This window comes from Mixophyes fleayi, chromosome 3 (assembly GCF_038048845.1).
Source record: "Mixophyes fleayi isolate aMixFle1 chromosome 3, aMixFle1.hap1, whole genome shotgun sequence".
NCBI classification, from domain to species: Eukaryota; Metazoa; Chordata; class Amphibia; order Anura; family Limnodynastidae; genus Mixophyes; species Mixophyes fleayi.
Genome location: NC_134404.1, coordinates 32,635,373 through 32,658,182, shown reverse-complemented (window position 1 = coordinate 32,658,182; position 22,810 = coordinate 32,635,373). Strand labels below are relative to the sequence as shown.

Sequence of the window (22,810 nt, the reverse complement as noted above, 5' to 3'; positions counted from 1 at the left end):
CATCTGTGGCATGATGACACAGTTCAGAAATTGTGTCCTATGTCCATGTATTGATGCCTATGGAGGTGGCCATTTTCATGGAGACCAAGATTTAATCAAAGACTGACAGGTAAGACAACATGACTACAGTAATGGAGACAGAAATGTAAAAGACACTTCAGTCTCCAGAGATTCATTAGCTGCTTTTCTTTAAGCATAGTTGCCTACTTTCCCGAAATGTCCGGGAGACTCCCGCATTAGGAGGGACAAGAAAGAAGACAGGCAGAGGCGGGACAGCTTCACCCTGAGTACCGCTTAGTCATGCCTCCGTTCTGCTATACAGTTCTGATTAGAATAAAAATTAAATCAATGACAAAGATTGCTGTGATTCTTTTAAAAATCCAGGTGGAGCTGAGTGTTGAAAACAAGGGAACATAAACCTGGTTTGGAGGGTGGGGCCAGTGAAGGACGATGGATTTTAAATTAAAGCAGAGTTCTTTCTTACCTACCGTGTTAGCCTGACGTAGAAGGTGGGGACGCTACAAGTGTATTAGCGCAAGGTTTCCTAAACCCTTAATCAGGCCCTGCCTGGGCTCCTGTGGAGTTATAGTCTAGTTTGGTTGCTATGGCTAATATTATATCTGACAGGTTCCCTCCCACTTCAAATCCCGTTTTGTGTTACCTTCTCTACAGGTATTAACTGTCAGGGCTCACACACTATCTATTAAGTCCATGCAGCAGTCAGCTTGGTGATGGCATCACAAGTGAAATTCAGTTGTGGGCTTACTTAATGCTGGTGTTGTTTTTTTTTTCCGGTAAGATACTGCAGAGTAGTCTCCCTTAAAAGCATTGAGAGCCACCAAGGGGTCAGGGAGGGGTGGGCAAGTGTAAGCTGAGTATTTTTAGCACTCTTTGGGTACTGGAAAGCTGGTTAAACGATATGCAATGATGTGGACTATATGAGGCACTATCTAGCCCAGGCCTGGCCAATCTGTGGTTCTCCATGTGTTTTGAACTATAAGTCCCAGCATACCCTGACAGCTATCAGGTGGCTATCTACTGGCAAAGCATGCTGGGACTTGTAGTGTCACAACACTGTAGAGCCACAGGTTAGCCAAGCCTGATCTAGCAGCTTCTGATTGGCCGCATGTATGCTGACAACCTACCAAGCTGATAGCACTTAATTAATTAGTGTGGCAGCTACGTTATATGAAATTGTGCCCGTCTATTTGTTGAACTACCTAATTAACATTTCCACTTGAACTACTGCAATAAAGAATATATCCATTTGATTATTGGGGAGAAAACTACCGATACGGAGGTCTTTGTAATTAATTACATCTTAGAAGGAAAATGCAACTTTTTTTTTTATTAATAACTGTCAGGACCATAGTCTCTCTTGTGAATACGACACTTCAATACATTATTTATTATTACTATTAGCGTGTATTTATAGGGCGCCATAAAGTTCTGCAGCGCTGTATATAGCGGTAGTACAACAAGGTAGAAATAATCACATAAGCAAACAGAATGTACACAGCACAAGCACAACTGAACAGCACAGATAACAAATACAAGTTGTAAAACAAGACAGGTAACATAAATCAGGTCAGATTGCAAAGGGCAAAGGATGGGGAGGATAGCTGGATATGATGACGGAGGCAGGTAGGAAGCAAGTGGGGCGGAGGAGGGTCCTGATCGGGAGAGCTTACAATCTAAAAGGGAGGGGTTGGAGTGGAAGAACATGGTGGTGACACATAGGGGCATATTCAATTGTTTGAATTCCCCGCAGCGTTTAAAGTATTACCGTAATTATGGTAATACTAAGCCGGATTTCAGCTCGTGGCTCAGCGTGAAAGATACTGTAATAACGGTATTTACGCACACTATTACCGTAATGATGGTAAGAGTGCGCGCACTGCCTTACTTTTGCCAGTAACGCTAACAATTGAATATGCCCCATAGAGGGGAATCAGGGGGTCAGTACCGAAGGTTTAGACAGTAGTCTGGTAGGCAATGTGTTTTGAGTGAGTGTAACACTAGGGGCTGGGAGGAGAGTCTGGAAGAGCGATGGAATATTTTCTCCCAGCGCTATATAAATAACTGATGATGATGACAGTGCTTAGTACCACTATTGGAAGCATATAACTGCTGATTCTGCCTCACAGCACTGGGGTCATGAGTTCGATTCCAGACCATGGCCTTATCTGTGTGGAGTTTGTATGTTCTCCCCGTGTTAGTGTGGGTTTCCTCCCACACTCCAAAAACATACTGGTAGGTTAATTGGCTGCTATTAAATTGAACTTAGTCTTTGGGGGGTATTCAATTGACGGCGTGATCGCCGAAAATCGAGCGCTCTAAAAATATTACCGTTAATATGGTAATTACTCGCTGAATTTCAGCTCGCAGCTCCCTGAGCTGCGAGCTGAAATCCAGTGAGTAAATTACCGTATTAACGCGCATATTACCGTATTAATGGTAATATTTTTAGAGCGCTCGATTTTCGACGATCACGCCGTCAATTGAATACCCCCCTTTGTGTGTGTTAGGGAATTTAGACTGTAAGCTCCAATGGGGCAGGGACTGATGTGAGTGAGTTCTCTGTGGAACTAATGGTGCTATATAAATAACTGATGATGATGATGACAGTGCGTTGTAATCTAAAAAGTGCCACAATCATTATACACACAGCTGCAGTCTTTGGGATTACAATAATAAAATGAAAAACAGACACATATCTTCGACAAAGATATATTATTTAGAGATGTAACTATCCAGTTACAATGATCTTGGCTGGAATGACTACACAACTTTACAAGAAAAACTGGCATCCACTCCTGGCAGAGGAAGGGTTAATGAACATAAATCACTTATAGGCAGGTTATCTTAGATTAGCACATAGCCCCCTCCTATGCAGGGGTGCAGATCAGCCATCTAGAACACAACACACATGTGCAGATCATGCTACATGCCTGCATGCACCTGGTACTAGGAGGACTGATGACACAGCGAACGTGTAAGTGAATACTCAGCCAGTGAGTGCCTTTGTGACGTCACAGTGGGAGTCCCATTGTCTTCCTTTGTGACGTCAGAGTGGGCGGGTCCACGCACCCGGCTTGCTGTCACTGTCAGATTATTGTCCGGCTGCAGACACAGCGCTCCGGCTCAGCGATGGCCACCGGTCTGTGTGCCCTCCTGCCACTGCCCAGCTTACCCCTCTGTACCCGGCCTGAGCCGCTGGAAGACTGGCACCCACGTCCCCAGCCGGGCATGTGCTGAGAGCACACAGCAATGAGCTAGCCCCCAGACCCATGGGGACTGCCAGTCAGCTAGCCATGAGGGCCACCTGGGAGAGGAGCGGCCGCAGCACCCTGGCATCTGCTGCCTGCCTACTGGCTGTAAGTACCACCAGCTCTTACCCTCCTGCATTGTCTGTGCCTCACAGGGACAACCCTCATGCTTCTCAGTTCTCATTCTGTGCCCACCCTCTCTGCAGCTGGCACTGGGCATCCACTTGTTTACTTGCTGTCCACCTTCTGCTTGCTCTCATCAGTTACTCTGGGGTGGCATCTTAGTCTGGAGTAATGCAGCCCAGCTCTGGCCATTTAAATGGCTTTTTTTATTTCATAATGAGACCACCCCATGCCCCCAGATCATGGCATTGTGAGACTGCTGAAGAACCTCTTAGGCACAGGGAGATAGGCAGCAGGACACAGTATACAGTGGGTGTTGCAGTAAATGCAAGGCTTGAGATCGTCTCTTATCTGTGACTGTTAGAGAGGGAGAATGTGCTGGAATTTACAATGCTAACAATAAGACTAGGTGGGAATGCTGCAGAGGTGTGCACCCCCTGCCAAGAGGTTCTACAGCAGCTTGTGCATTTCATACCCCGGCTGTTGTGGTGGACAAGTGACCGTGGTGACAAGATTTGTTTTTCATTATTCGGGTAAAGTTCACATCCCTTTCATGCCTAAGGGAATGTACAAGTTACTACTAGTATGACACTTGTAATTGGCCCAGCTGGCGCTGTATCCAAGGTGTTAGCAAAACAGATTAACTAGGATGGGCATGCGTGTGTTATTAGCTATGTGTCATGTTAGACTGTTTGTTAAATGGGATGGGCATGTGCTGTATTTGTTCCTGGCATCCGCTCTTGGTAATGTCATTAAACCAAGGTAACTGGAAAATTCATGTTTTGGCAGAATGATAATTTTCTTACACCATTGTTTATTTAACTGGTAATAAGTATGAGGATGCAGTCCATCATTGCTAGTTAGATTCCAGCGACAAGAGGTGCTGAGCCAGTTACTAATTAGGAGCTAGTGATTTAATTTACCTGAGGGATGAGGCACTTCATACCTCAAGCTTGTCACTATTTCCTAATGAGCTCATAGCCTAAATATTGGTTCAGCCCACAAAATGGCTTCCTCCATTGTTTGTTAGGTGAGGTGTGTGTTTTGAAGGGATATACAGTAAGGGGAGTTTGGCTTCCCACAGTTAAATTATTCCTTATGTTAGAAATAAAGATATATGTACATCCTCATAAATAAATATTTCATTACTATTTCAGTACAATGCACCAATACAGTATAACTGACATCAGGGTTACGGTGACTGTTCTGTGTTGGAAATTCATGTTTTCAGTGATGTTGGTTTAATTGATTTGAAATAGATTCTAATTAGATTATATTAAACAAATACAAATGCCTATCTACCAGACTCCCTTTTCTTGCGTCTGCTTCTCCCACTTCTGTTCCAACTACATTCACATGGGTTAAAAATAAATAACTGGAGTTTATTCCTGCTATCAGTCAATGAACTATTTCAACCCAGATTATTGTGAAGGAGATGCAGAAACAGACTATTATCACACTGGGGAAAGGAGTCTGGTTGGAATGTATGGAAGGGTGTGTTCTTGATTGACAGGTTTTAGAATGGATTACTCCTTATGTATTGCTATATAAAATACCCTGAATACCCAGCCAGCACACTTCTGCATGCACTGCATTAAATGCCCTGTGTAATGGGTCTGTTGTCCTAACCTGTGATAAACTGCATTCATCAGAAGATAAGAGGGGGAAGCTGTAAGGACGGGTGTGTACGTTTGGGGAAGCGACTGAAACCAGCTACACTTGTCATGGAAACCAGAACAACAAAATTAACATAATAAAACGTATAACCCCTGTTAACAGAACAGGTATCGCTCAAAACCGGTACCTGTTTTGTTAACAGGGGTTATACGTTTTATTATGTTAATATGAGGCATTGAGAAAATTCTAGTGACCACAAATTCCTTAACTGGTCATCCCTAGAGCCAGGGGCTGGTTAGGCTGTGGGCATCTGCCCCCCCTGGGCCGATCCCATAGTGGGCTATCTCGGGCTGATTCACTGGGCCACCTGCAGTTTTTCTCCTTTACAATAGGCTGCTAAGTCCCCCCACCCTCCGGGCTAAAATTTGCCTGCCCTCCCCTGCCTAGAGCTTATGTTTGTGGTATACTAGTACTCTTTTGGCTATTTATTATTTTTTTCAAGGACTTTACACCCTCTAAAGTTTGTATTATATATTGGATAACACGTCAGCTACTGTAAATTAGAATTCACCAAGGTGTCCCACAACCATATAAAGGCACAAGACTAGAAGCTGTTATACATGTCATAAACATCCAAGGTGACTTCTAATATCCAGAGTAATATAAAGTAGAGAGTGCATTATTCCTTACAATACACAATGTTTTCTAATGAACAGTGAAGTAATGACATCAGGGGGTAAATGTATGAACATGCGGGTTCTTCAGCACCCGCGTGTTCAGCGTGTTCGGCGATTAAATTTCAAGCGGCGCTGCATTGTAAAGGGAAGTTTTACAATGCAGCGCCGCTTGAAATTTAATCGCCGAACACGCGGGTGTTGAAGAACCCGCATGTTCATACATTTACCCCCAGAACTCCGTTTATACAAAGATTATAGGATTTTATACCATCGCTTGTATGTGATTACTTGTGTTCTTTTTATTAATCGTTCATCGCCCCTGGTGTTTTTGATGAGGTGAACTTAACAGACAACTGTTAATCGCTGAGTAGCTTGAATATTGCATTTCATTGCGCACTTCCACAATATATTGGCAGATGAGCTAAAGGTCTGTTTATCATTATAATTGCGACAATAAAGGCCGCAATGAAAAAAAATCACTTATCACTGGTATTTATGAGAAAAATACCACCAAGGATATTCCAGTGATTCTGACCCAGAGCGAAAGGAGTAAATCCACAGCTCCGCCCGGCCGGTCTTTACAGATGTGCGGAAGCAGCAGCCGGTTTTCAGTTCCTTGACTGTGCAGAAAAAGAAGTTTAAACATAGAGTTAATTCATTTTTATAATTAAACGTATATTTTAAAACATTAGTGGATTAAAAAATCCCTTCTTCTGAGAATGACGACAACAAAACAAATATACAGTGTGCGGCTGGTAGTAACTAACCTCTTTCTTGTATTGGGGGAAGCAAAACCACCAGTGTTCTGTGAAAATAATCTCTTCGCCCTTTGCTAAATCTGCCTCTTAATCTGTGTACCCGGAGATTTTCTGTCAGGAATTGCTCTGGTTACTGCTGTACGGAGGTTACCGGGATGCTGAGGGTGTTTAAGGGCAATAACATCAAGGAAAATACTTTTTTTTATTTTTTTTAAAGACCTTTTTTGGGTTTGATTAATCACTTGCAATTAATCATGTAAATATGGTGCAGTTTTCTATGCTAAGAAAAGCAGGAGCTAAATATTAGCAATGGCCCGATGCAGGGCCGTAACTAGGGCTGTGCGACAGGGGCGACAGCCCTGGGCGCAATGCTGAAGGGGGGCGCAATTTAGGAATATTTTAGGTTAATTTGGTCAAAATTGAGGGCTAGGGGGGCGGCATTTGTCTTTCTCGCCCAGGGCACTAGAATTCTAAGTTACGGCTCTGGCGATGGCTCTATTCAAGCCTGGCGACACAGATCACTAATAGCAATGCGCCGAATTTGTATTTCTATTGAAAATGTTTGTTAAATATGAAGTAAAACCGAACAAGTTTTTACCTCATACTGGCATGCTGTTTAATAAATGTTTTTTCACACCCATGCAATCGGTATTGTGTGTACCTACCATCTATGTGCTCTCTTTTATGTCATTCATTTTTATTTTTAATAAGATGAGTCCATTGTCTGTATCTGCCTATATTTCTGTATATTGCGGCATCTCGCATTGATATTCCTAAATATAAATTTGGGGCGAGTTTCTCCATCTGTCCCAGATTTTGTTGTTTTTTTAAAAAAAATGTAACTTTATAAAATGCTTTATTGTGTTTCACCAGCATTAGATTTAGGCCTGGAATTCGAAATTCCAAAATACAAGTTATTGTATATTAAAGTGCTACCAGCTGGGCCAGGCTGGAAATAAGAAGCGATTTTGGTATACAAAGCACGCCAGCCCTCGTTTGTGTGTGCATGCAGGGCTTCTGGCAAATGCCAGGATTGCCAGTCCAGGCAACAAGTAACATTCACAAACAGCTGTGGCAGTTTTTAGAAACTTGTCAGAATTCCGATTATGTAAAATAGAGAATTTCATTGAACCCCCCCCCCCCTCTTAGGGGAGGGTACAGGAACACACAGGACTGTGCAGTTTTTCTTTCTGGAAACAGGTCATTGATGAAATAACAAGATTATATACACATGATGAATTTCTCACCATTTGCCAGAGTTGGCAATTTGTGTGTTTTATGTTTGTTTTAGGCTTTGTTTTTTCAAATTCATATTTCCCAATTTACAGGAACATTTGCAAAAATTATTTCACTTTTCTGGATGCTAAACAGCATGTAAACTTGTTGACTGCTTTGCATTGAATTAACGGATAAGAATCCAGAGTATCTTTTTAAACTCGCTCAATATATGATGGCAGAAATCTTCAGCTCATAAGTAGATAGATTATAAAGAACTACCTGTGAACCAAGAAATTATAGACCTGTGAGCCTGACTTCTGTCCTGGGTAAATTATTTCAAGGGACTTGATTCTATAATATAGTGCAGAAAATATTTTGATAACCGTGTTCATGAAGTGACCAAACAAATATTAGTTTTATGAGGGGTTAAGTTTCTAACTGGATCTTAGTAGTTCAGTTTCATGTTGGTTCTTTCAAAAGTATTTATGAATGTTCCACATAAGTTTGGTAGATAAGATAAGAGTTCTAGGTCTAGGGAAAAAGTGGAGATGTTGCCTATAGCAACCAATCAGTTCTAGCTGTCATTTATTTAGTACATTCTACTAAATGACAGCTAGAATCTGATTGGTTGCTATAGGCAACATCTCCACTTTTTCAAACCTGCAGTTTAGTAAATATACCCCGTAATCTTTATATCTTGCATTGAGTAAGGCAACGGCTTCCAAGGAGGATAAAATCCTGGGAAGCATAAAAGAGGGGATACATACAAACTGGGTAATACCATAAAATAACTATAGCATCTTGAATACAGTGTACTGTTTTGGGCACCTGACTGTATGAAGGATATTGGCGAACTTGTGCGAGTTTAGAGGCGGGGGAACCTTATTAATAAAGGGAGTTGACGGGTTATTTTATAAAGTGAGGCTAGAAAAATTCCTATAAATATATTCAGACAGATTTGTGTAATTATCATTTCATACCAAGGACCATACGAAGGGCAAGTGGTCATCAGTTGCTAAAGGAAGAATGACCATTTCATCATCAGCATGGGGAAGGGTTCTTTACAGTAAAGGCTGTTTAACTGTAGAACTCCTGACCTCATGATGTGTTTGCAAGTTCTACTAACAGAGTTTAAAATTGTAATGAATGCCGATCTTACATTACACGGTATCAGTGGTTATAATAAATAGGAGACATTATGGGGGTAATTCATCCTGGCAATTGATCTGATTGATGCTTATTTGCCAGTTGCAGTAACCTGAGCTTTACTAATATAACCTTTATTAACATCATTCTAAAATCAGATGAGAAAAACATCCATGTAATATTGGCTAATATAAAGAGACAGATGTAGAAACATAGTAACCATGAAAGAAGAATGTTTACTAAACAATATGAGCACAAAGACATCAGAATAAAGGTGCAAGGACAGAACTGCTCCGTTATCCATACTGATAATGGAATAGATGTTATACTGGTTTATGTATAACGCCAAGTAAATAAAACTCCAATCCCAATGCAGAATTCAAACCCAACTCCTTGTGCACAATGAATGAATCTGATTTGCCTCTGACTCCAGTTTTTATACTCTATCCCCTCCCCCAGGGCCCTGGTTAATGGTACAAATACCTTGACAGTAGAAAGCATTATATTGTTTGATAAAAATGATACCGCACTAGGCAACAGTACATTTGATATGTGGTTCACAGGCGGTATACCTGCATTTGATGCAGGTGGCTTGGACTTTTCTCATTCATTTTTAAAGTAGAGGTGTTGCCCACCCAACCAGATTCTAGCTATCATGTTCTAGAATGTACAAGATAATAGCTGGAATCTGATTGGTTGCTATGGGCAACACTGCCACAGTTTTCATAAACGTTCACCAACATGTCCATTTAAATCTTGTGTCTCAGGGGCACCTGATTACATTACCTTAAGCTGTCCTAGAAAAAAAAAGGCAGCATCTGATTGGTTGCTTTGGGCAGCCCCTGCCTTTCCACATTTACCTCCAGAATAGATTTCATAAACTCCCCTCCGTATCTGGACACGTACTCCGCAGTGTGGAACTGTTGTCTTAGTCTTTGCTAAGTGCAATCTAATTTATGAAGAAGCTGTAATGGGAATTTGCAATTAAAGATCGCTTGTAACGTTACGCTAATTGCTTGATAGGAACATAGATGACGGAATACCTTTAATTTCCATTGAACGTTAATGCTATTAATCATGGACAAATGCAAACTAGATTTAGCTTAGAACCTCTTCACCATAATTTAATTCAAATTGGTCACACTTTCAGCTGTTGTGAATATATTCTACCTTAATACATTCTACATATATTAGTTCCACCCAGTTTTATACTTTTCTATGTAAATGTCATAAAACTTGTGGTGTGATCTCCTCATTGCTTTACACCATGAACATGGCAAACAAGATGTAGTTGTTCCATATTGATAAATTATCTCCTTGTGATTCTGTGTCATTGGATGTAAGAGCATTTTTATGTTTTGTGGTACATGGAATTGGTTGCATTTGTCGTTCCCCCCCCCCCCCCCCCCCCAGTTTTGCATAGATGTCTAAAGTATAGCATTATTTGCATGTGTACACAACACTACAATTACACTATGTCCCATATTCTATCCATGTCAGGCATCACCTTCAAAGCCTTGTGAGCAAACGTCTCATCTCTTCATTCTGCAGATGTATGACAACTTGACAGCGCAAATATTGTTTATGGCTTCTTGTAATCCTGTAAAGCGTATACATGTGTGTGTGTGTGTGTGTATATATATTAATCCTTATAATCTGTCAGTGGCTGTAATCTGATCTGTCACCGTTCAGTCTGTCTCCATTCAGGAAATGAAGGCACTGATGGTATGGTTTTTGCAGTCCCAGCATATGTTCTTTATAATAAGTAATTTCACAATTGCAGCGAATTTTATTGAATAGGGCATTCCCCCCCGCCCCCTCCCCATCCATTGCAGTTGTTTGTAAGAAACGGTGTCTTACTTTATATGTTGCTGTGATATATGTAAATGTTGGCAAATACATAGTAATCCTGATCACCTTGTAATGTTCCCCCCCTAATAGTTCAGATTTTTGTAGAATTGTCCCGATTTGCAGGCCTATAAAGAGGCGGGGTCTAGAGAAAAGCTGGTTGCCTTAGAATATTGGCGCACTTATTTTGGGAGTAGATTAATTTATTCTGATTTCTAGTGTTTGGGAGTAATGTTTGTTACAAGGAATTTGATTTGGGCTAACTAGTATTATTTTGAGATGCGTGATGGTGAATAGCTTACATAACTTTAATTTGGTTGTGTGTGTATATATATATTTCTCATTATGTTGCTTGGTATGGTTCTCGTAACATTGATCTGTCAGAAAACATTTTATTATGTGCGATATGTGCTGTCTGCTTGTTGTAGACGTTCCACGCCGCTGTATCCGTGTAATCCTTTCTAGAAGCCCAATCGGGATTCAATAATAAAAAAAAATCTATTTCAGGGTGAGAAATCACAGATGCCTTGTCTCGGATGCAGCTGTATTGTGGCTCTGCAAGGTGATAAATAATATTAAATAGGTCTGTACTGTTCCAGGCTAAGTGACCGTGTCATAGACTTACTAACGTTTTTGTACTTGCAGTGTATCACATCTACTGACTTTGCGTGAATGGAATAATAAACATGTCAGTGGAAAATGATTGTGTAACAGCTCACGGATTTCTGTTAGGTCACCAGAGGTTGGTTGCTGTTTATGACTGATATGTTGCAGTTTGTAAAATATTGAAATGCTCAAACTACTGTATTTATATCATAGTATCTGTGTATCCCAAATTGCTTACTGTGTTCATCATATTATCTTATCCTTTACGTATCCTGTCTACTTCTCCTTAACGCCAGTTTTCATTGCGTGCAAACTATAGGAAGGAGACACATTCAGCATACCACTCTAGCAGTGTAAAAAGAAGGGCACTCGCATCTGTGGATGTAAGAGCACAAACTAAAAGTAAAAATCTAATATTTCAAATGCACAACGATGTCCTTTTCAATGCACCGTCCCCCGCTCTTAAAAGAAACGTTCACAAAGTTTTATTGAAAAGTGAGGAATGTAAATAAAACATACACGTGTTTAATATTCCATAAAATAAAAAATACCTATTGATATGGCGCCTTAAAATAAAATAAAAAGTACAAACACTACTCGTATAGCCAAATGGTCAAGCAGCTGTGAACGAGACACCACATGAGGCTAATCTTGACTAAAGTAATGTGTTGTTACAATCATTAGTGGTGTTTATCCATTTGATATGTTTTTTTATATACAATATTGAATTTGTGTTTTAGCTGGTTCATTGTAGGTTTATCAACATCCATTTTTATAACATTTTATGATTATATATTGATATTAATAAATATTTTTATATGGTGATTTGTGACCACTTTTCATGATTTATTTACATGATGTACTGTTTTAGTCAAGATTAGCTTGTGAGGTTTTTAGCACTGCAATTCAGTTCATTTTATATAATACACGTGTATAATAGCGGCATATAAGGCCACTTGTTTAAGTACAATTTCCAGCATAGACTGTGGTTTGTATCTCTGACAGCTGGATAGTTAAAAGTCACAAGTTGCATAAGCGTTCCCGATACTATACATATATTTTTTATTTTTACAATGATGGTCACAGCAGTGTCTCCAGATAATTATTATACCATTGACAATAGATGACTGTAGCTCTCTCTCTCTCTCTCTCTCTCTCTGAGATTTGGGGGCTGTCTTTATTTTTATTGACTAACAATTGTGTCTTTTATTTCCTCTTCTGTGCTGTCGCCGTATACAAATATAAACAATCTCACTGCCAGATGGTTTTTAGTTAAATGATTCTTTGGCCTTTTGCTGCAAAGGAGAATTGGTTTTATTGGTTTGTGTTATTGCCCAGGTATATTGTGCGAGTCTTCTCTAGTAGAAGTCAGTGAATTTGATTACATATGCGAAAACTAAAGCAGAATAATGGGGGATTGGAGGAAATTCGAGGATGGATGGGTGAGGGGACTGAAGGAAAATGAGAATGGATGGGAGGGGGCCAGTGAAAATTGAGGTTGGATGGATGGGAGGGAGACTAGAGGAAATTGAGGATGGATGGGAGGGAGACCAGAGGGAATTGATGGGAGGGAGACCAGAGGGAATTGAGGATGGATTGATGGGGGGGAGACCAGAGGGAATTGAGGATGGATGGGAGGGAGACCAGAGGGAATTGAGGATGGGTGGATGGATGGGAGGGAGACCAGAGGGAATTGAGGATGGGTGGATGGATGGGTGGGAGACCAGAGGGAATTGAGGATGGGTGGATGGATGGGAGGGAGACCAGAGGGAATTTAGGATGGTTGGATGGGAGGGAGACCAGAGGGAATTTAGGATGGTTGAATGGATGGGGGAGACTAGAGGTAATTTGGTTTGGATAGATGGGAGGGAGACCAGAGGGAATTGAGGATGGATGGATGGGAGGGAGACCAGAGGGAATTGAGGATGGATGGGAGGGAGACCAGAGGAAATTGAGGATGGATGGGAGGGAGACCAGAGGGAATTGAGGATGGATGGATGGGAGGGAGACCAGAGGGAATTGAGGATGGATGGATGGGAGGGAGACCAGAGGGAATTGAGGATGGATGGATGGGAGGGAGACCAGAGGGAATTGAGGATGGGTGGATGGATGGGAGGGAGACCAGAGGGAATTGAGGATGGGTGGATGGATGGGAGGGAGACCAGAGGGAATTTAGGATGGTTGGATGGGAGGGAGACCAGAGGGAATTTAGGATGGATGGATGGGAGGGAGACCAGAGGGAATTGAGGATGGATGGATGGGAGGGAGACCAGAGGGAATTGAGGATGGATGGGAGGGAGACCAGAGGAAATTGAGGATGGATGGATGGGAGGGAGACTAGATGGAATTGAGGATGGATGGGGGGGGGGAGACCAGAGGGAATTGAGGATGGATGGGGGGGAGACCAGAGGGAATTGAGGATGGAAGGATGGATGGGGAGGGAGACCAGAGGGAATTGAGGATGGATGGATGGGAGGGAGACCAGAGAGAATTTAGGATGGTTGGATGGATGGGGGAGACTAGAGGTAATTCGGTTTGGATAGATGGGAGGGAGGACCAGTTAAGTTGAGGCTATGAGGTCTAATTTATTGAAAAGGCAATTCAGTTTCTTACTGAACCACAGCAAAAAATTAGCAATAAGCAATGTATCTGTCTAGTGTAAGTTAGACAATCAAAGCCAGTCTATGATTGGTATAGTTTCCACCTAAACTTTAATGTCCATAAGTAATCTCTTAATTGAAGTGGACAATTGAATATAGAGGGGGACAAAATATTCTAGGGATTAAGATGGTATAATGGACTGTATGTGATAGGAAATGTTCTGTTGTAGCAGGATTTAGGAGCCGATTTATCAAAGGGCGAAGAGACCAATTGCCGGTGAATAAGGGTAATTTTACCGATGAGAGGGCTTTTTTTTACACTTCGGCCTTTGTATAGGTTGTGTTATTGCCGTTAATAACCCTACTATTGATTAAATAAATAATTATTTTTTCAGTCTTAAAATGAATTGGTCTATTGCCCCACCCGCAGGTAAATATAAGTTATGTATTCTACCTACTATACATATACTGTGTGCGCACATGGTCAGCTCAGCAAACTGGGGGCTCCCGAGCAATATGCAACTTATACCACTCAGTTGCCACGGTGATAAATTATTAGTAAATTGGACACACATTCTTTTTTATGGCCACAATAACAATCTTTCAGATAAATAGGCCCCTAATTCTATATTCCACGAGGACTGCTAGGAATGAGCAAGAAAGAGAAACGATGAGCTCTCTTTGTACATTATGACACATCGCTCCACGCATTCCGCTACAGAGGTGTCTTATGGTGCTTCAGTTTTAGAACCACGTGCAGCATTCTAAACGGCCGCAGTTGGTTCTGTGGGTGGATTTTGCTGTCGGGACAAATCTGGGTATGATTTGGCTCCGTCTCCTGGTGCCTGCAAAATCCAGATGCCACTCCTGCCATTTATACCACCCCTCTGGCAGCGTTTTGTGATCTTTGCCTTCGTTGATGGAAGAATCACATTACTCCCAGCTGGGATTTGTGCTTGTTTTCTTCTAAATGATATCCTGCTTCTCCTGCAGTGATCCATGACGTGTTCTTGTTTAGTGACAATAGAATCTGTAACAGAGAATTATAGTTATCCCTTGTAGGCACATGAACATCACATAACTCCGTATAGTACAAGGCATCTCGCAGGCTTTCCCATTGCCAAAGAGGAACACTTAAATAGCAAGTAATGTACTGTTGTTCCATTTCACTGATTGCAAGCTCTCTCCTCCCTCCCCTTGGTCTCACACCTACGTTTATCCATGTATTTATGTATGTACTGTTTACCTTATTGCCCGGTGCAGAGCACTGCTACAAATCAACGACAATAACAATAATATTTGACATTAATATGCACCCCCAAGGCTGTGTATTACTATACCTGAGATACGTGAACTGTTTATCTTCTTTATCCTGCATCGCTCTGAAGCAGCTGAGATCTGTGCTTGTTTCCTTCTAAATGATATCAAAGTGGGAGTGCATCCTGTTTTGCACAGCTGCGCCTATTCATCAGCCTCGTGGCGGTTTAGCTGCACGCCCGCTTTGCTCGTTTTGGATTTGTGCCTTGAAAGTACTTGGCCGTCCGGCGCTACAAACCTACAAAAATACCATACTTGCCAACTCTCCCTGAATGTCAGGGAGACTCCCTGAAATAGGGGTGATCTCCCTCACTCCCTGAAGAGTCTGACATTCTCCCTGATGCTGAGCCAGTACAAGACGTGGTTGGCTTCGCCATCTGTGGCATGATGACACCGTTCAGAAATTGTGTCGTATGTCCATGTATTGATCCTATGGAGGTGGCCATTTTCATGGAGACCAAGGGCTAGATTTACTAAGCTGCTGGCTTGAAAAAGTGGGGATGTTGCCTATAGCAACCAATCAGATTCTAGCTGTCATTTTGTAGAAGGTACTAAATAAATAAAAGCTAGAATCTGATTGGTTGCTATAGGCAACATCCCCACTTTTTCAAACCCGCAGCTTAGTAAATCTAGCCCCAAGATTTAATCAAAGACTGACAGGTAAGACAACATGACTTATGGAGACAGAAAAGTAAAAGACACTTCAGTCTCCAGAGATTCATTAGCTGTTTTTCTTTAAGCATAGTTGCCTACTCTCCTGGAATGTCCGGGAGACTCCCACAATTCTGGGAGACCTCCCAGGCTCCTGGAAGAGCAGGACAACCTCCCGGTTCTTGTCCCCGCAATAGATAAGTAGCGGGGCTTAATGACGCAAATATTGCGTCATTTTAGCCCCGCCCCCCTGCTGTAATTGGCCGAAATTGTGACAGTCGTTTAGGGGCCAAAATGTTGCGATTCGTCAAGCCACGCCCACCTCCCCCAGAATCTCCCTGAAGCCAATGAGGAAAAGTTGGCAAGTATGAAAAATGGGTACAATGTGCTTGTTGCAAAGGTTAAAAGTGTCACTTCAAAGTCCTGCCTAGTAACAATTTATTACATTTCAACATTTCCATTTTCTCCTTAAACGCTGCTTGTTGCAACCTCATTTGTCTTAAATTAATCATGAGTGTGGGGGGTGGTGGGGTTGTATTTATTATGAGTCCATATCATACAGTTTAATGTTTATTATTAGATTGCAAGTTTCGGGATATAAATAATACAGCCCTGTAGTCGTCTGATAACACGACAGAAACTTCCCACATCTGCTGTTCAGGCTAAACCTCTAGACTGGTTGAGACATCATTACTTTAGATGTAGTCATCTAGTTTCTCCTCGGTTCCCCTTTAACCCAGATACTTGGTTCCCTCTATCCTCACTTACTGAAGCATGTTATATCTGCTAGTCCCACAAGCAGCACTTTCTGCTGCCTCACTGCTTGAAGGACAAGCTGTGTACATAATACTAGACGGCTTATATGCAGGACACTGACCTCACGTTACTTTATATGACACATCGTGTGTGTGTGTGTGTGTGTGTGTGTGTGTGTGTGTGTGTGTCATGTTTCCTTTTGATGTGGTTTATTTAATTTCACATCAGCATTACTTAATGCTTGATATGCTTAAAATAAAAGAAACGTGGGTTTGAGGTTACACTGATGTGCAGTCAGTCCTCCCCGTCAGTATGTGTTTGGTATTATAATATTTATACATGAATTCATGAGCCGCAGCCATTGATGGGCAGGAGACTGCAGGGACTGTAGGCTGCAGTGAGTGTATCTCTGTGTCTATTCTGATGTTAATGTCTCACCATGGATGCAGAGCGTGTGCATTGCGTGAGTAGATAGAAATCATGTGATGTCTCCTTCGCTGGTCCAAATCAGACCCTGACGGAATGTCAGCAAACCTACATTGCTGTGGTGATGTGTACACAGGAGTCTTCAGTCCGCTCAGCAGCAGAACTAATGGATTGGATGTTAGTTGGAAGGAAGCAAATCTTCCCACAGCTTAGTTGCCCTCTAGGGCAGAGACGTAGGTCAGTACCCATCGGCTATCCCAGCTATAGTCCTGCTTTCCATGGTGAATATTACAGTCATTATATTAAACGTTATAAATACGTACTTGCCTGCCTGGTCTGTTTTTTTAAAAAAAATTCTATTCTACCCTGTAGGATAATCTTTGATGAGTGACCTCTGGCCTCATGGTACATCCTGTGGACATCTCTGAGCTAACCGTTATAGAGTATGAGAGACATAAACCTAATTGCCTATTATTTTTGTATTAGATATTTGTGCGCTGCAACAATTTGGCTGCTGGCGGAACAGTTAAATTGTTTACATTTACAGGAAAAAAATTTTTTTTACTAAAACAAATGACACATTTAAATGTCACAGTGCTGATGTTACAGTACAATTCTCCAGGTATATACAGGCAGAAAGCACATTAAGGTTATACGGCTCCAATTTGTTTCAGGGATCTGTAAAATGCCCACGAGACATGCATATTGCGTAGAACAGTGTATTGTTCACAAAGGACCCAAGATTATATTTGAATTAATCCTTCAACCCTGTTTTTTTTTTTATTATTTTTCCAGACTTCTGTTTCTGTATAGGAATATTAAGAATTATAACAAAAACTAAAATGGGGAACCTTCAAAATAATTATAATAAGATTAATAATTGGTAATATACGATTGATTATTTTACAGGAAATGGATCATGGTGATCTATTCCAAACAGTTTGGTGGCCCCATAGGCTAAAGTTGAACTCCATCCAAAAATCTAATTTGTAACCTTAGCCCATCTACCCAGACAAGTAGGACCGCATGGTTCTCATGCAGAGTACCACGTAGGTCTCCTCACTTGTCTCACATCCTCCCATTTCCGGTTACAGGACTTGTTTCGTGCTGCACCCACTTTGTGGAATTCCCTCCTTCGCACAGTAAGACTTTCCTCTAGTCTTCAAACCTTCAAGCGTTCTCTGAAAACCCACCTCTTCAGACGAGCTTATAATATTCCTCAACCACCATCCTAATCTCCCTAGGTTACCCTATTACCACCCTCTACACAGCTAACACAAGACAACAACCCTCTGACCAACATTTCTACGCACAGCCCACTCAATACTTTTACCTTTGCATTCTAGCTGGTCCAGTGTGCAATATGATGTAGCACACGTCCTTGTGTTTCTAACTCCCATTGTCCTATAGATTGTAAACTTGCAAGCAGGGTTCTCTTACCTCTCTGTCTGTATGTATTACCCAGTATTGTCTTATCATTGTTTGTTCCCAATTGTAAAGCGCTACGGAATTTGCTGGCGCTATATAAATAAATGTTGATGATGAATCTTCCTTCTTGTTGTGAACTGGTCTCGGAGGATATTGCTGCAGTTCCGATGGAACAGAAGTGGTTTTTATCCAGACATTTCTTAAACTGGTCATTGGGGACAAGTAGATTTCCATTAGCACCTATGATAATATTACCATAATCCCTTAATCCTATGAGTGGTCCTAGGAGAACAGTTTGGGAATCTACGTCCTAATAGGTGGTTTGTGGTGGAGGCCGTGACTAGAAACATTGTCATTTATTACGTCTCCTCTGCATATTCCTAGAACTTGGTCCACAACTGATATTCCTCAAAATAATGCAATATACTCACAAGGGTATAATTACATGTGACCCATTCCCATGATTTCATCATTTATAAATCCAAAACAGTTTATAGTTTGTTGCAGAAACATTTTTTGTTGTGTTATTTAGTGTTTTATCTCCTTCCCTTGTCACCAATTCCATCGGTTTGGCCAATCTGTGAGTGCTGGGCAGGGAAAATAATATATGACAAATATATCAAAGGTTTTACCAGGATACAGGAGGGAAACATTCTACATAGGAAGAGAAATATTAGAACACGAGGACATGTACTGACACTGGGGGGAAGTAGGTTCAGAGGAAATATGAGGAAAAAAACACTTCACAGAAAGAGTAGTGGATAAGTGGAATAGCCTCCCATCAGAGGTGGTAGAGGATAGTACAGTAGAGCAATGTAAACATGCTTGGGATAGACATAAGGATATCCTTACAAAGAACTAAGATCAAATAAGGTTTGAGGTTACCATAGGTTACAAAATGGGCAGACTAGATGGACCAGGGCCGTAACTAGGGCTGTGCGACAGGGGCGACCGCCCAGGGCGCAACGCTGAAGGGGGCGCAATTTAGGAATTTTTTAGGTTAATTTGGTTAAAATTGAGGGCTAGGGGGGCGGCATTTGTCTTTCTCGCCCAGGGCACTAGAATTCTAAGTTACGGCTCTGAGATGGACCAAGTGGTTATCTGCTGTCAAATCTTTAATTTATGTATGTAATGTAAAAGAATATATATATATTTTTTTTTAAAACAAATATTTCTATAAATAATTAAACTTAAGAATTTATTTTATGTTACAAATTGTTTTGTTTTTGCATGCGTTCTGATGGGACTTTAAATTGCTCATATACCTGTGTGTATCTTGCACTCTGTTCTGTCTGTTAACGTATGACAAGTAACGTTTAGGCAGACTGTACATACATCCAGATTCAAATGGAACGTATATTGAGATCCACTTCGTGTGAACTCGGTTGAAACTACGCTCCAGTTCCGTCCTCTTCCTTTTTCTTTTTTTTTTCTTAATTGCAACTTGAGGGCTAGTTACGTTTGGACTTGAACCAGGCGCATAGTAATTAATCAACATTATTATACTTTTAATGATTAAATTGCAGCCTAGAGCAAAAAATCTGCATGGGGTGAAAAAAGCCTCAGCAGCGAATGGGTTAATTATATTATGTTATCAATATTACAGTGATAACATTGTATGCTAATGTTTTGTTTTTCTGTGTTTATTGATTTGGAATCGCCTCTAAATCTGTGCACGCAGCTGGGACTGATTTCCTTAGTTACATTTACTCATGTAGCCTGGCACAAACTAATACTAAGGGTAAACTAATACTAAGGGTCGCACATGCGTATAGCGATGGGACCCGTAAATCGGCAAATTTATTTATATAGCGCCACTAATTCCGCAACTTGTACAGAGAACTCACTCACATCAGTCCCTGCCCCATTGGAGCTTGCAGTCTAAATCCCCTAACATATACACACACACACACACACACACACATACACACACACAGAGACTAGGGTCAATTTAATAGGAGCCAATTAACCTACCAGTATGTTTTTGGAGTGTGGGAGGAAACCCACGCAAATACAGGGAGAACATACAAACTCCACACAGATAAGGCCATGGTCAGGAGTCAAACTCATGAGACCAGTGCTGTGAGGCAGAAGTGCTAACCACTAAGCCACTGTTCTGCCCATCGGGTCTACACCCTCCTTGCTTATCTTTAAATGGTTCTCCACACAAAGTTAAACATTACCTATGTACCCACCGCCTGCTGTCTCCACTGTCAGTTTAAACACCAGGGAGTAAATGTATCAAGCTGAGAATTTTTCCGGCGGGTTTGAAAAACCAATCAGATTCTAGCTATCATTTATTTAGTACATTCTACAAAATGACAGCTAGAATCTGATTGGTTGCTATAGGCAACATCTCCACTTTTCAAACCCGCTTGAAAACTCTCTGCTTGATACACTTACCCCCATATCCTTCAGCACTCCTAGAGCCAGCTATCTGTAATAGCTCATTATGCAGAATCTGACTCTGCAAGATGCACTTTGAAATACAAGTGATTTTCCTGCCCCTCTATTCACAGACTGGATCCCTCCCCTTACGGGCCGTCCAATTGTAGTATAAATTGGGTTCTTCCTGCACCCCGGTTACGCACAGCCGTTGCAGTAAGTGCCGAAAGGTTCCTGCATTTCAACAAACATTGATGACAGTTGGAGCTGCGCATTTTTACTATCTACTGCCCACAGCCAGTATATAGTTAATTTTTAATTGTTAGATACAACCCACTATATAGTGTATCCTACGTAGCTTAGACTGAAGATATTCTGCCACTTGCGCTATCCTCCGCTGAGGGCACTCTTTATCAACATGCCTATCCCTCAGCAGTGTCATTGTGTTAACATCTGTGTACCATGCAAATAATCTCTTCTGCAAAAGTCTGCCGAATCTCTTCAGTTTCAGGCACACGTTACACACACCTAGGTGCACAATTTGTACCAATCCAGTAGTAACCATGTAGATTTCTCTGTCTAACATTCTCATTTCTGATTGGTTTCTGCAGCTCAGTCCTAAATGCAGTGTTAGCAATAAGTCTACAAAGGTTTACATATACTTTTACAGATGATTTTTTCTTTATATACAATATATCCTTAGTCCCCCGTTGGACAGATACAAATGTTGTAATCTATAAGGAATCCATCATTCTGCTATGGGAACCTGCGAACAAGTTGTTCCAACCATTAATATCTTGAAGATTCCATTGACCCTGATTGACCCAGATATCTGCTGCAGCAGCTACATCTCCTTGTCACATCCATCCGTCTGCACAATCTCTCAGCCGCTTCTCCTGGGCGATAAAGAGATCTCGGCTTGATCTACCGAGCAGAGGAACCGTAAGCTGTAACTCCAGAGAGTATTTACCAAATAAAATACATTTACACAATTTACTGCTCTCAGTCCCCCTGATACCCGGAGCTTTTTCCGGCACGTTGTATTATTGATGAACAGACAGGGACAGAATGCATTTTGATGGTCCTGAGTAATGACTGCAGCACATTACCGGCTGGTTTGCGAGCATTTAACTCTCGCTCCTCCGGAAGCAGCAGGAAAGTGATGTGAATGAGTTCTCTGTACAGCGCTGCGGAATTGGTGGCGCTATATAAATAAATGGTGATGATGATGAAAGTGAGTTCTGTCCGGCACATGGACCGTCTATTGCAAAATGACGACATGACACGTGTTCCCAGGTATGACCGCCATGACAATAACAGTGCTGGTGTTGCCTAATAATTTCTTTAGTCATGTGAAACAAACACGATTATTGCAGGACGTTGTGAAAGAACGCAGCAGGTGTCTGGCTAATGATTTATTATTTTAACAGAGCAAAATACTTCAGTATACGTGGTTAGGAACAGGCCAAGTACACCTCAGATCTGCTCCCGTGTACTACTAATTATTATAAATATAATCACAAAACTGATATCTGATTGGTTGCTGTGGCTGAACCTAGTCTTGGCTGGCTACTTAGCAAGGTTTAGATTGAAACAAATCATTATAACAAGTTATTATAATTTAAACAAATCTGGATTCTGATTTGCCTGCAATTCTTATTTTGCAGGGCAGAGAGTTACTGCATCCAGGAGCTGAGTATATACATAAAGGGTCTGATTCACGTTCGGACGCAACTTACACGCAATTTGCATTTTTATTTTTTTTCAATATCATTAATATACATACTAGAATCGGCAACAATTTGCATTTTTTTTAAAAAAAAAAGAGCACGGAACTTAAACGTAGTACTGACCAGATTCAGATCCAAGCGGATCTCAAGATGTGTTTTGTTTTAAATCTGGATGCAGGTCCACTCTGCTTAAACGTTACCGTATGTAGATGCACACAACATATTGCAGTATACATATTGAATATTACGGATATA

The 22,810-nt window shown here is 41.3% G+C and overlaps 1 protein-coding gene across 1 annotated transcript in view; it reads left to right on the top strand.

Moving 5' to 3' along the window:
- The first annotated feature begins 3,065 nt into the window (after positions 1 to 3,065).
- The window catches only part of TNFRSF21 (TNF receptor superfamily member 21), an 81,825-nt gene continuing 62,080 nt past the window's right edge, over positions 3,066 to 22,810 (top strand). Inside the window, exon 1 of the mRNA XM_075201343.1 lies at positions 3,066 to 3,377. Coding sequence (XP_075057444.1) covers positions 3,291 to 3,377 — 87 coding nt within the window. The 5' untranslated portion in view covers positions 3,066 to 3,290. The remainder of the gene's footprint in view (positions 3,378 to 22,810) is intronic.